The 13834-nt window shown below is 40.5% G+C and overlaps 1 protein-coding gene across 3 annotated transcripts in view; it reads left to right on the top strand.

Annotated features, from left to right (window-relative positions):
- Window positions 1-13834, top strand: part of PHLDB2 (pleckstrin homology like domain family B member 2) — a 162098-nt gene that overhangs the window by 26912 nt on the left and 121352 nt on the right. For 2 of the 3 annotated variants that reach the window (XM_081542523.1, XM_081542512.1), the window contains exon 2: window positions 8941-9055. In XM_081542523.1, the coding sequence (XP_081398649.1) occupies window positions 8989-9055 (67 nt within the window). In that variant the 5' untranslated portion in view covers window positions 8941-8988. Of the gene's footprint in view, window positions 1-6066; window positions 6116-8940; window positions 9056-13834 lie in introns of those variants that run through there. The other variant, XM_081542532.1, reaches the window with a different exon arrangement.

The raw sequence follows: 13834 nt of genomic DNA, 5'->3' as shown, positions 1-13834 counted from the left end.
AAAGAGTTGCTGACTGTTAATAAAGAGGGGGTGACAGGGTGAGTCATATTCTCTATACCAATATTTCACAAAGTCTGTGCTTTTGACTGTGCTATAGTAATATGAGTTGTGTTAAGAAAAAAAAGTATGTTCTATTCGCAAATAAACTGGTGAAATGCTGAGTTAAACAAAATTAAATAGACTTTCTTTAAATGCATATGGCAATACTAGCCATGGCTTGCTAAGAAGGAGATATAGACAGCATCATTTTCTCAATTTTTAGGCTTTCATAGGTACCATTCTGCTAAACTAATATGTAGAAAACACCTTCTCAATGCCAGTCAAGGAAAAATCTCTTGGTAAACTTAAAAATGCATATTAGTGGATCCACCTCCACAGCTTCTGATTAGACAGTCTAGAATGGGGTTAAGAAATTTGTATTTTTAAAAAACTCTCTGGTGTTGCCTTCCCTCCAGGCAGCCCAGAAGAGGAACTGACCCTTCCCATAATCACTATCTCTTTTTTTTCCCAACCTATTCTGAGAAAAATGGCTCCCATAAAGAAAGGGAGCAAGAAAAAGAAGAGTGGTATTCTGCCACCAGAGAGATGACTAGAAAATAGAACATCAGCATTCATAAACACTTGCATTAAGTAAGCTTTAAGAAGCATGGACCTCAGGTACTCAAGGAAATCTAGAATTTGCTTTAAAAAAAAAAAAGAAAAAAGAAAGCTATTTGGGCTGAAGGAATAAGGAATATCCAATAGTATATCTAAGTTACCCATAAAACATAATGAGGACAAGGATTCATCAAGCAAGCATAACATGACAGTTACCTGGACACATGTTCTGCTTTCAAAAACCTTCAGATAGTCAACAGTCAAAATGGATGGAAGCTAATGATTTGGTTATCATAAAAATATAACTAGACAAAAGTAGTTGCAAGCTCTACATACAAAGAAATTCAAACTAGCTCCTTATGGAATTGGTGGTAATATAATAGAATTCCAAGAATTCTTAACAGAACTTTGAGGTGGTTAGATTAGATATTTTCTTAACTCGGAATTCATATATAACACAATAGGGATAGTTGTGTTTTCTGTATGCCTGTTTAAAATTTAATCTAGGAACCAGCTTCCTAACTGTGATTTACTTGAAGATAAAAACAGACCTGAGAATATGCTGATCTCAGATATGTAGTGCTCAGTCTAATTTAAGAGAGATTGTCTGAGACCATTCGGAAAGGAGGTTTTTTCTTGTGAACATTCTAACTCGGAAGAATTCAGCAAAGAGTAAATGCTTTAATATATTTCTATTTTTACAGTCTGCTTTAAAAGTTTTATAGTAGTAAAAATAAAAGGCATCTCTTTACCCACTCAAGCAATTATTCATTTTATATGTCTGGCAGAATGGCATTTGTCTGTGATACTTCTCTGTCTTTTCCATCACCCCCAGTGCAGAGGGGTGGAAGTGAGAATTAATTAGCCTGTGAGAGGCCACCCATGCTGCACTCTTTCAGACCAAGAAAAGACTAAAGAGACATGACCATTAAATGCAACACATGATCCTTAATTAGAGCCTATAAAGAATATTATTGGGACAATTTATTGTACTTGAATGGAGTCTGTGAGTTCAGTGTCCATAAGGGTCAATGATAACGTCCTGATTTTGATCTTTATGTCGGTGGTTATCTGCAGAATGTCCAATTCAGGACAGAAGGTTACCACATTCAAAACTTATCCCCAAATGGTTCCAGAAAGAATGTTTTTGTGCTATTCTTGCAGTTTTTCTACAATTATTCTGAAATTATTTCTGAAACTATCTCTGAAATTTTTTAAAAATTGACATTATCTTTAGCATTTCAAAATAGAGTACGTTCATTTTATTGTTTGTGTTAGCTTATCATTGATGTTCTCAGGTTCTCTAGGTAAACTACCAAATTACCTGAAAATAGTTTTACTTTTCCAATTCCTGTACTTCTTACTGTTTTCTCTCTTTAAATTCTACTGGCTAATTTCTCCAGGACTGTGTTCAACAGTAATAGATACAGTGGACACTCCTGACTCATTTCTAATCTTATTAGAAATTCCCCTAATATTACCACATTAAGCACAATTCTGGCTTTAGAAAATATGTTTCATTTCCTATTTTCTTGAGTGTTTTTATCAGGAAATATCTTGAAAACTTTTCTTCTTCATCTTAAAAATAATCATGTGATTATTTTGCATTTTCATAATGTCATGTTCATAATAATAGATTTCCTAATACTGAGTCATTCTTGCATTCCAGAAATGAATCCCACTTGGTCATAGTACATAATCTTAGTATTTTTAAATGTTTAATCTAGTATTTTTACGTTGATAAAGCATCAGTATCAGTTCAGTCGCTCAGCCGTGTCTGACTCTTTGCAACCCCATGGACTGCTGCACGCCAGGCTTCCCTGCTCATCACCAGCTCCCGAAGCTTGCTCAAATTCATGTCCATTGAGTCGGTGATGCCATCCAACCATCTCATCCTCTGTCTGATAAAGCAGGATTACTTGTAAACATATTTTCAGGTTAGAATCATGTTCCTCTATACTGTTTTTAGAACAACCTCCATGAAATGAGGTGTGATGATAACAGAAAAGATGTGGAAGGTGGTGTCATAGAGAGATGGAGAGACCTGGCACTAGAGTCACATAGACCCTTGGAAGGTTTCTGGTCGCTTCCCTCACTGACTGAGTGACCTTGAAGAAATGATTCCTGCCCTTCTACCTTCTATTTCCTCATCTGTCCATTAGGAGGACCTCCCACAGTGGGTTGTGTGAGGCATAAACGATGTCTGTGAAGGCTCTAGTGCAAACACGTAGATACAGAGAACACAGTAATGGTTACCAGAGGGGAAGAGGGTCAACTCTATGATGACAGATGAAAACTAGACTTTTGGTGATGAGCATGCTGCGGTGCACACAGAAGTCAGAATATAATGTGGTACGCATGAAACTTACATAATGTTATAAACCAGCGTTATTTCAGTAAAAAAGAGAAAGACTAGTACAATGTCTGCCACAATGGAAGCCCACATAAACATTGGGATATTTTGTTTTATTGGAGAAGGAAATGGCAACCCACTCCATTATTCTTGCCTGGAGAACTCCATGGATAGAGCTACCTGGCGGGCTACAGTCCATAGGGTAGCAAAGAGTCAGGCGCAACTGAGTGACTTTAACACACACACACACACACACACACACACACACATTTTATAGTAAAGTGTCTTCTGCTGCTTCTCATATATATATATATGGAAGGAGTGTTAGGGTATATGTAAACAGGTATCACAGTTTCCCTAGGAGGCACTTAGTGTCTCAGTTTAAATGGTCCCCAGGATTCTGCTATGATTACTGAGCCCAGAGACTGGGTCAGTGAGCCCCCTTTATATTTTGTCTCTTCTGTTACAGTCATCCCATTCCAGACTAGAGGTTTGAATGTAAGTTCAGTTCAGTCACTCAGTCGTGTCCGACTCTCTGCGACCCCATGAATTGCAGCACGCCAGGCCTCTCTGTCCATCACCAACTCCCGGAGTCCACCCAAACCCATGTTCATCGAGTCGGTGATGCCATCCAACCATCTCATCCTCTGTCGTCCCCTTCTCCTCCCGCCCCCAATCCTACCCAGCATTAGGGTCTTTTCCAATGAGTCAACTCTTCGCATGAGGTGGCCAAAGAATTGGAGCTTCAGCTTCAACATCAGACCTTCCAATGAACACCCAGGATTGATCTCTTTTAGGATGGATTGATTGGATCTCCTTGCAGTCCAAGGGACTCTCAAGAGTCTTCTCAAATACCACAGTTCAAAAGCATCAATTCTGCGGTGCTCAGCTTTCTTCACTGTCCAACTCTCACATCCATACATGACCACTGGAAAAACCATAGCCTTGACTAGACGGACTTCTGTTGGCAAAGTAATGTCTCTGCTTTTAAACATGCTATCTAGGTTGGTCATAACCTTCCTTCCAAGGAGTAAGCGTCTTTTAATTTCATGGCTGCAGTCACCATCAGCAGTGATTCTGGAGCCCAAAAAAGTAAAGTCTGACACTGTTTCCACTGTTTCCCCGTCTATTTCCCATGGAGTGATGGGACCAGATGCCATGATCTTAGTTTTCTGAACATTGAGCTTTAAGCCAACTTTTTCACTCTCCTCCTTCACCTTCATCAAGAGGCTCTTTAGTTCTTCTTCACTTTCTGCCATAAGGGTGGTGTCATCCGCATATCTGAGGTTATTGATATTTCTCCCGGCAATCTTGATTCCGGCTTGTGTTTCTTCCAGCCCAGGGTTTCTCATGATGTACTCTGCATATAAGTTAAATAAGCAGGGTGACAATATACAGCCTTGACGGACTCCTTTTCCTATTTGGAACCAGTCTGTTGTTCCATGTCCAGTTCTAACTGTTGCTTCCTGACCTGCATACAGGTTTCTCAAGAGACAGGTCAGATGGTCTGGTATTCCCATCTCTTTCAGAATTTTCCACAGTTTATTGTGATCCACACAGTCAAAGGCTTTGGCATAGTCAATAAAGCAGAAATAGATGTTTTTCTGGAACTCTTGCTTTTTCAATGATCCAGCGGATATTGGCAATTTGATCTCTGGTTCCTCTGCCTTTTCTAAAACCAGCTTGAACATCTGGAAGTTCATGGTTCACGTATTGCTGAAGCCTGGCTTGGAGAATTTTGAGCATTACTTTACTAGCATGTGAGATGAGTGCAATTGTGCAGTAGTTTGAGCATTCTTTGGCATTGCCTTTCTTTGGGATTGGAACGAAAACTGACCTCTTCCAGTCCTGTGGCCACTGCTGAGTTTTCCAAATTTGCTGGCATATTGAGTGCAGCACTTTCACAGCATCACCTTTGAGGATTTGAAATAGCTCAACTGGAATTCCATCACCTCCACTAGCTTTGTTCGTAGTGATGCTTTCTAAGGCCCACTTTACTTCACATTCCAGGATGTCTGGCTCTAGGTGAGTGATCACACCATCGTGATTATCTGGGTTGTGAAGATCTTTTTTGTACAGGTCTTCTGTGTATTCTTGCCACCTCTTCTTAATATCTTCTGCTTCTGTTAGGTCCATACCACTTCTGCCCTTTATCGAGCCTATCTTTGCATGAAATGTTCCTTTGGTATCTCTAATTTTCTTGAAGAGGTCTCTAGTCTTTCCCAATCTGTTGTTTTCCTCTATTTCTTTGCACTGATCGCTGAGGAAAGCTTTCTTATCTCTCCTTGCTATTCTTTGGAACTCTGCATTCAGATGAGAATATCTTTCCTTTTCTCCTTTGCTTTTTGCTTCTCTTCTCTTCCCAGCTATCTCTGTAAGGCCTCCTCAGACAGCCATTTTGCTTTTTTGCATTTCTTTTCCATGGGGATTTTCTTGATCCCTGTCTCCTGTACAATGTCACGAACCTCTGTCCGTAGTTCATCAGGCACTCTGTCTATCAGGTCTAGTCCCTTAAATCTATTTGTCACTTCCACTGTATACACATAAGGGATTTGATCTAGGTCATACCTGAATGGTCTAGTGGTTTTCCCTACTTTCTTCAATTTAAGTCTGAATTTGGCAATAAGCAGTTCATGATCTGAGCCATAGTCTGCTCCTGGTCTTGTTTTTGCTGACTGTATAGAGCTTCTCCATCTTTGGCTGCAAAGAATATAATCAATCTGATTTCGGTGTTGACCATCTGGTGATGTCCACGTGTAGAGTCTTCTCTTGTGTTGTTGGAATAGGGTGTTTGCTATTACCAGTGCGTTCTCGTGGCAAAACTCTAGTAGCCTTTGCCCTGCTTCATTCTGTACTCCAAGGCGAAAAGGAAGATAAAATTTCTTGAACCCTTACTGGTCTGCAGTTCATTGGTGAGGAAAACTGGCGAAGAGCATTAAAATCTCAAAACCTGAGGGAACCAGTTTGAAAAGGGGTGGGTGTGGTCATTATCTCTATCTAAGAGTTGAGATTAGCATTTTTCTTCTCAACCATAACCTCTCCAAGCAGAAGAAAAAGGGGAAATGTGTTATCTCTACACTTTTAGTCAGTGTTCTGAACTTGGGGAAATCACTCCATGCAGAGAGGCCGGTGACTGTGCTTCTAGGACTCCTGAGTGTAGAGGAGGTAAGGAGAATGCGTCTCTTTATTAACATTGCAGAGATGACAGTGGACACAAAATTGTGGGAGTGCAGGGGGGGAAAAGTTTGGCCTAAAGACATTGACATTTAGCTGAACCTATGAAGTTGAAGCTAAATACAAAAGCAAAACTTGGGAAGACAGCATGGCACAGGAAAACAGACTCCAGACTGATGCAGACCTGGGCTGCATCTTGTCTCGTCTCTTGCTGTTGACCTCCATATGCTTTCTGAGCTTTAATTGTATTGCTTGTAGAATGAGGGAAAAGGATCTGATATTTATGTGTTTGTGGTGAAAATTAAAGGAGATGATGCAGGAAAATCACCGAGCACAGTGCCTGGCATGTGAATCCTCACAATAATGGCTATTATTATTATCTGGCCTTCAGCAGTGTTCTTCAGTCTTGCCTCTGTCGATAATCCTCTCCTCAGATCTCAAGTTTCTTTTTTATTTAAAAAGCTTACTGAGATATAATCCCCATAATCAGACAATTCATCCATTTAAGTTGTAGAATTCGGTATTTTTAAAAATACTTTCATAAAGTTGTCCACAATCTATTTTAGAACATTTTCATCAATCCCCAAAAGAACCTCCTGCCCATTAGCAATCACTCCTTACCCCTCCTCCACTCCTCACAACCAGGTCTAGGCAACCACCAATCTACTTTGCAACTCTACAGACTTGCATATTCTGGACATTTCCTGTAAATGGAATCATACAATATGTGATACTTAGTGACTGGCTTTTTTCAATTAGTATAGTATATTCAAGTTTCATCTATGTTGGAGCACGTGTCAGTACTTCATTCCTTTATACTGTACTGTGTGCTCAGTCGTGTCTGACTCTTTGTGACTCCATGGACTGAAGCCCCCCAGACTCCTCTGCCCTTGGAATTTTCCAGGCAAGCATACTGGAGTGGATTGCCATTTCCTTCTCCATCACTCCTTTATAGGGCCAAATAATATTGCTTTGTATGGATAAACCACAGTTGTATTTATCCATTCACTAGCTGAAGGACAACTGAGTTGTTTCTACTTTTTGGCTATTACGAATAGTGATGATACAAATATTTGAAGGACATCTGAGTTGTTTCTACCTTTTGACTATTATGAACAGTGATGATAGGAACATTTGTATTCAAGTTATGTGTGAACATGTTTTCATTTCTTTTGGGTATATGCCTATGAGTGGCATTGCTGGGTCTTATTGCAGCTCTGTTTTTAACCTTTCAAAGAGCTAAGGGACTGTTTTCCATACCCACAGGCACCTTATCCTTTCCAACATGTGTTAGTATCTGTCTTACTCATTATAGACATCCTAGTGGGTGCAAAGTAGTATCAAATTGTGGGATTGATGCACTTTTCCCTAATAATTAATAATGTTCAGCATCTTTTCATGTGTTTATTAGCCATGTGTTTACCTTCTTTGAAGAGATATCTATTCAGATCCTATGACTATTTGAATATTAAGGGTTTTTTTTAATATTATATTCTAGATGCAATTCCCTTGTTAGATATATGGTTTGTATACACTTTCTCCCATTCTGTGGGTTGTCTTCTTTCTTGGTATTATTTGCAGCCCAAAAGTTTTTCAAGCATCTTTTTAATGTAACTTATGGAAGTCTGTATTTCAGCATTTAACACCTACAAAAATATTCCTGTTGGTAGACTTTCAGTGGAAGACTTTGCATAGTACTTCATTGACAAGAGTGAGGCCCTCGGTATCTAAAAATCCTGTCCTCTTAACTCTTTCTGCCACACTGCTTTTGAACTACATGGGTATCTATCCTCTTCACCTTTCCTTTATCCATTCTCTTGAAATGAAGAATATATCTCCTTGTCAAGGCCAACCCTCCAACTGTAAGATGACCTCATCCCACTTCTCTTCTCCCAGGAACTTGCTGCATCATTTAATCTCCTGCCTCCTAGATCTTTACCATTTCCCTGTCTATTTTTCCTCAGCCTATGAATCAACTTAGCTTTCTTTCTCTCATTTTAAGGAAAAGCAAAACTTCTTAAGATCTGCATCCTCTAAATATACATCTCCAGCCATGGCCATTATCTCTACCCTACACTTCACTTGAATGATCTACAGATATACCCCAGTTCAACATGTCCAAAATTGAATTTCCCTTCTCACTCCATACCTTAAAGTTATTGTGAAAATCAAGCAAGAAATATTTGGCACCTTAGGTACAAAACAAATGGGAGCTCTAACATGATGGGGGGACCACACCATCTCCTGAGGCAGCCCTGAGTTCTGCAGAGAAAACTGGGCATAATGAGAGCTGTGGGAACCCTGTCGTAAACTCAGGGGCTCTGTGGGGAGCTCTTAAGAACAAGGGCATTGGTTTCCTTTTCTATAATATGAGATTTTGTGGAAATTAAAAGATACAATAAAGACAAAGTAACTAACAGGATGATGGTTGGTAAATAATAAGCATGGGATGAAAAATAGAAAATAAGCAATAGTAAATGGCAAGTAGAAACTATACTGAAAAACTGATGTCTCTTGGTCTAAATATTGCACATCGCTTGCTCGCCATCATCCTTTTTTTTTTTTTTTTAATCTGTCATTATTCTAGCCATACCTATGCTCCTGTTGGTGTTGTTTAGTGGTGATGGTGTTTAGGTTTATGTCATTTGGAAGGATAGTCAGCAGAGCGAATACAGGATGATCCAAGATATCTGCCTTTCAATTTCAACAGCTCTTAGTGTTCCCCAGATGTTAGCTCTGCTGACCTTCAGTTTTCAGAGGTCGTCTCAGCTTCCAGCTTCCTGCTCATGGTACCTTTCTTTTCTTGATGTGCACAGGTTGGCATTGATCCTAGTTTATCCTTGGAGACTCAGCAGAAGATCCTGATGGAGGAGGATCATACCCAGAGAGAGGACCCCAAGGAAGAGGGAGTTGGTGACAGACAGCCTGTAGGTGAGAACTCTTTTGGTGTGCATTTCATCCTCAGAGGTTTTCAGTAAATATTTATGGGTACCTACTCTCTGTCATGCATACTGGGAACGACCTGGCTTTTCCCAGCATAAACCCAGAAGTCCAGCAAATACCAGGAAGGTAGCCTGAGGCTATAAACCCTACCCTGGAACTTTGATCATGTGCTTACTTGCTCCACTGAAGATATGCTGAGATTTTGTTTGGAACAGATGCTGAGTGATAGGCAGGCCAAAGCAGCTGGTGTAGAGAGGTCATTTCCAGTGACTCATCAGTAATTCAAAAATTAAAACACAAACAAAAAGGGGTGGAATGGGCTGCAGAGAGAAAGGCATGAAGTCTTAAGTATTCCAGAAGAGAGGCTGATCCTGCTGTCCCCTTCTGAGGGGTAATGAGGCTCCAACTCAGCTACTCTGACTCACAGGGCACGTAGTGCTGGTTGGAATCTCTGTAATGCATTTCCTGGCATTCAACAAAATAAGTAGGTTCATAAAATGTGTATTTTCCTCATTATTTTTTTATTATATGTCAGATGACCAAGTTACCAGGGGACGGGGGGGTTGCTCAGGGATATGCTAGGGACCTGTTTAGTTGACTCAACAGGACTAGATGACCATCTCTGCACTGCAAAGTTCTCCTCTGTCAAGGGAGGGGGATTTCAAGCTAGATTTAAGTTTTCATTTACTTATTGTGCTGTGCTCTAAAAACAGGAGTTAAAATTAGAAAGCTTCCGGGATAGTGAAGGTTCTCCAGAGAAACAGAACCAACAGGAGATGTGTATGTGTATAGAAAAACAGAGATAGAGAGGGGGGAGAGAAAATGAGGGAGATTTTTAAGACTTGTATCACACAACGGGGGCTGGCAGGGATGAAATCCTCAGGGTAGGCCTGAAGGCTGGAAATTCAGACAAGAGTTGATGTTGTAGTCTTGAGTCCGGGTTCTGGTGAACAGGCTGGAAACTGACATAGAGTTTCTATGTTACGGTCTTGAGAATTCCTCCTTCTTGAGAATTCTCTTTGGGAACCCTCTGTCTAGATGCTCTTAAGGTCTCAAGGCATCACTGACATTACGGACATGAATTTGAGTAGGCTCCGGGAGTTGGTGATGGACAGGGAAGCCTGGCGTACTGAAGTCCATGGGGTCGCGAAGAGTCGGACACGACTGAGTGACTGAACTGAACTGAAGGTCTCAACTATTGGATGATGCCCAGTCCCATTGTGAAGGGTAATTTGCTTTACTCTAAGTCTGCTGATTTAAATGCCAATCATACCTAAAAACACCTTCACAGTGACATCTAATCTGATGTTTGACCAAACACTGGGCACCATAGCCTGGCAATATAAAATTATCCATCACAGTCCTCTTACTTGAGGAAGTTAGACATTGAAACAGAAAACCTGTAATCCAATAACATGAAGTACCTTAGCCCCCGGCCAAGACCAGGAATGGAGTTGGGAAAAGCTTTCTGGAACTCATGATTCCTGCACTAATTTTTGCTGGTTATGAGGAAAGAGGTGAACAAATATGACACGTGATTAACTGAAAGTCATTTATTATGATTAAAACATCCCCTCCTTGCAGAGAGAGGGCAGAGGAAACAGTGAGATACTATGTAGGAAAATAACTTGAAGTAACCAGGTGACTTACTTTTTTTAAACACAAAAGCAGCGATTCTGGATTTATTTTATCTGCACATCTTGGAGGAGTCCGTGAAGAATTCTTAAGCATTGAAGTGATGAAATTAGATTTTCAGTATTCAAGACTAATTTATGTAATTATTCAACAGATAATTTATGGTGTATGGGGGAGGCATTGAGTGTATAATAATGAACAATGTAGAAGGTCCCTGACTTCACAAAGCTTAGAATTATAGGGGTGGGGGAGGTGAGGGAATGGAGGGAAAAAGACACATAAAATAAGTACAAATTCTGATTAGTGCTATTGAGAGCAGAGGCTTGATGTAGAAGCTTATCATTCCAATGTCTGCCTACTCCTGTCATCCTCGCCATCACATCCCTATCATAAGGGCAAGCTTCAGATAATGAGCAATCCCTCAGCAGCTGCCCTATACATCATCCCCGCCTTCCTTGTACTGAAGGTGGGGACAGTTCAAATGGAAAATAAGGGACCAATATCTCCAGTAGGATCAAAGCATTCAACAAGTCACAGGGAATTTAAAATGGATGCTAATAACCAAAAAGAGAGAAAACTTTCTCTTGGAGACTCAGTTCAGTTCAGTCACTCAGTCGTGTCCGACTCTTTGCGACCCCATGAATTGCAGCACGCCAGGCCTCTCTGTCCATCACCAACTCCCGGAGTCTACCCAAACCCATGTCCATCGAGTCGGTTATGCCATCCAACCATCTCATCCTCTGTGGTCCCCTTCTCCTTCCGCCCCCAATCCTACCCAGCATTAGGGTCTTTTCCAATGAGTCAACCCTTCACATGAGGTGGCCAAAGTATTGGAGTTTCAGCTTCAACATCAGACCTTCCAAAGAACACCCAGGATTGATCTCTCCTAGGATGGACTGATTGGATCTCCTTGCAGTCTAAGGGATTCTCAAGAGTCTTCTCCAACACCACAGTTCAAAAGCATCAATTCTTCAGTGCTCAGCTTTCTTCACTGTCCAACTCTCACATTCATACATGACCACTGGAAAAACCATAGCCTTGACTAGACGGACTTTTGTTGGCAAAGTAATGTCTCTGCTTTTAAATATGCTATCTAGGTTGGCCATAACCTTCCTTCCAAGGAGTAAGCATCTTTTAATTTCATGGCTGCAATCACCATCAGCAGTGATTTTGGAGCCCAAAAAAATAAAGTCTGACACTGTTTCCACTGTTTCCCCATCTATTTCCCATGAAGTGATGGGACCAGATGCCATGATCTTAGTTTTCTGAACGTTGAGCTTTAAGCCAACTTTTTCACTCTCCTCTTTCACTTTCATCAAGAGGCTCTTTAGTTCTTCTTCACTTTCTGCCATAAGGGTGGTGTCATCCGCATATCTGAGGTTATTGATATTTCTCCTGGCAATCTTGATTCCAGCTTGTGTTTCTTCCAGCCCAGCATTTCTCATGATGTACTCTGCATATAAGTTAAATAAGCAGGCTGACAATATACAGCCTTGACGTACTCCTTTCCCTATTTGGAACCAGTCTGTTGTTCCATGTCCAGTTCTAACTGTTGCTTCCTGACCTGCATACAGGTTTCTCAAGAGACAGGTCAGATGGTCTGGTATTCCCATCTCTTTCAGAATTTTCCACAGTTTATTGTGATCCACACAGTCAAAGGCTTTGGCATAGTCAATAAAGCAGAAATAGATGTTTTTCTGGAACTCTCTTGCTTTTTCGATGATACAGTGGAGACTAATTACCAGTAAATTATTCATTAGAAGAAGTAATGTTGCCCTCCACCCACACAGAACCTTCAAAATTTGAAAAGAATTTCCCACCTGGATTGTCACTTCGATTAACTCAGGAGCCAGACAGGATGAGGGCCAAAACTAGTTTGTGAGACAGGAAACCATTAAACCACATCAGGGTTTGTCTTGACAACAATGTCTATCAATACTCAACAGACAAGAAGAATGAAGATCATGTAGGTGATTGCCCTCCACTAGCACTCAGTTGTTGGGTTCCTCAGACCTTACCAGGGCTTCTTGGAGAGGAAGCAGAGTGAGAGCCACAGAAAGTTCTGGAAGCAAGTGTGGGAGAAAGGGAAGGAAATGCACTCCTTAGTCATAACCATATTTGCCTCCTTGACTAGCCAATCCATTTCAGTACCTGTAACTTTTCTCTTGTGAGTTCTGGGGTTGATAAACCTTTTATAACTCTAACTTTTTTAATATTAACATTGAAGGTGTGGTGTCTCTATCTCCCTATGTTAAAGTTCTGGAGATTCTTATGTCAATCTTATAAATACAATACTTACACCATGGAGATCCACCCCTTGAGATGAATGATAAGAGAAGGACGTTCTGAATAGAATTTCATTTGGTTCCCATCTTGAGGAATCTGTAAATGCATTTTGATCATCTTGTCTAGGCATATTTGTAACTCAGAGAAGTGCCTAGCTCTTGTGAAGAGCAAGAAATTCATATGAATCTAAAAGAACTGTACCAGTCATATGCATCACTATCTATATCTCAGAGATAAATGCTTCAAACAACCATTTAGAATTTTTTGAGTACTCATTCTAAATCTCTAGTCAGAGATGAGTGGTATATAATAATGTTTTACGAGCTCTCTTAACAACTCCCCTAGGAGGAATTACCCCCATAATGTGAAACATCTTAAAAGGTCAAGCAAGTGGTCCTAAGCTCCTGGTGACACAACTGGTTCATTGGAATATTAAGCCACTGAATTTCCAGTTCAATCCTTGACCACAACAGCCAGAAGTTACCTATCTCACATTTACTTCTGTGAGAACTCAGGATCTGTAACTATGGAGTCATCCTAAGATTTAAAAAATGGATGGCAGTCAGGAGAGGGCAGGGAGATTCAGGATCTTAACTGGGCCCTTAGTAAATATTCAATTGAGCAACCTTTTCTTGGATTGATAACCTTGTTTGGCATGTTAGGACACAGAACCTGGACCACTTTCTTGGTCTGTAAATTCTGTGGCTGGAGCTCGTCTTTCTCTTTCACCCTACTGCTATATAATCACTTACTACAGAGCTGCTGGCTCTTCCTGTATTTATCAAGCAAGGAGGAGCCAGTATAAGCGTAGGAGAAGGGAAATGACATAATTAAAATGGTATTAGA

The sequence above is a fragment of the Giraffa tippelskirchi genome, chromosome 2 (assembly GCF_054371585.1).
Source record: "Giraffa tippelskirchi isolate mGirTip1 chromosome 2, T2T-mGirTip1v1.2.pri, whole genome shotgun sequence".
NCBI classification, from domain to species: domain Eukaryota; kingdom Metazoa; phylum Chordata; class Mammalia; order Artiodactyla; family Giraffidae; genus Giraffa; species Giraffa tippelskirchi.
The sequence above is the reverse complement of the archived record's forward strand: the minus strand, read 5'-3'. Positions and strand labels throughout refer to the sequence as shown.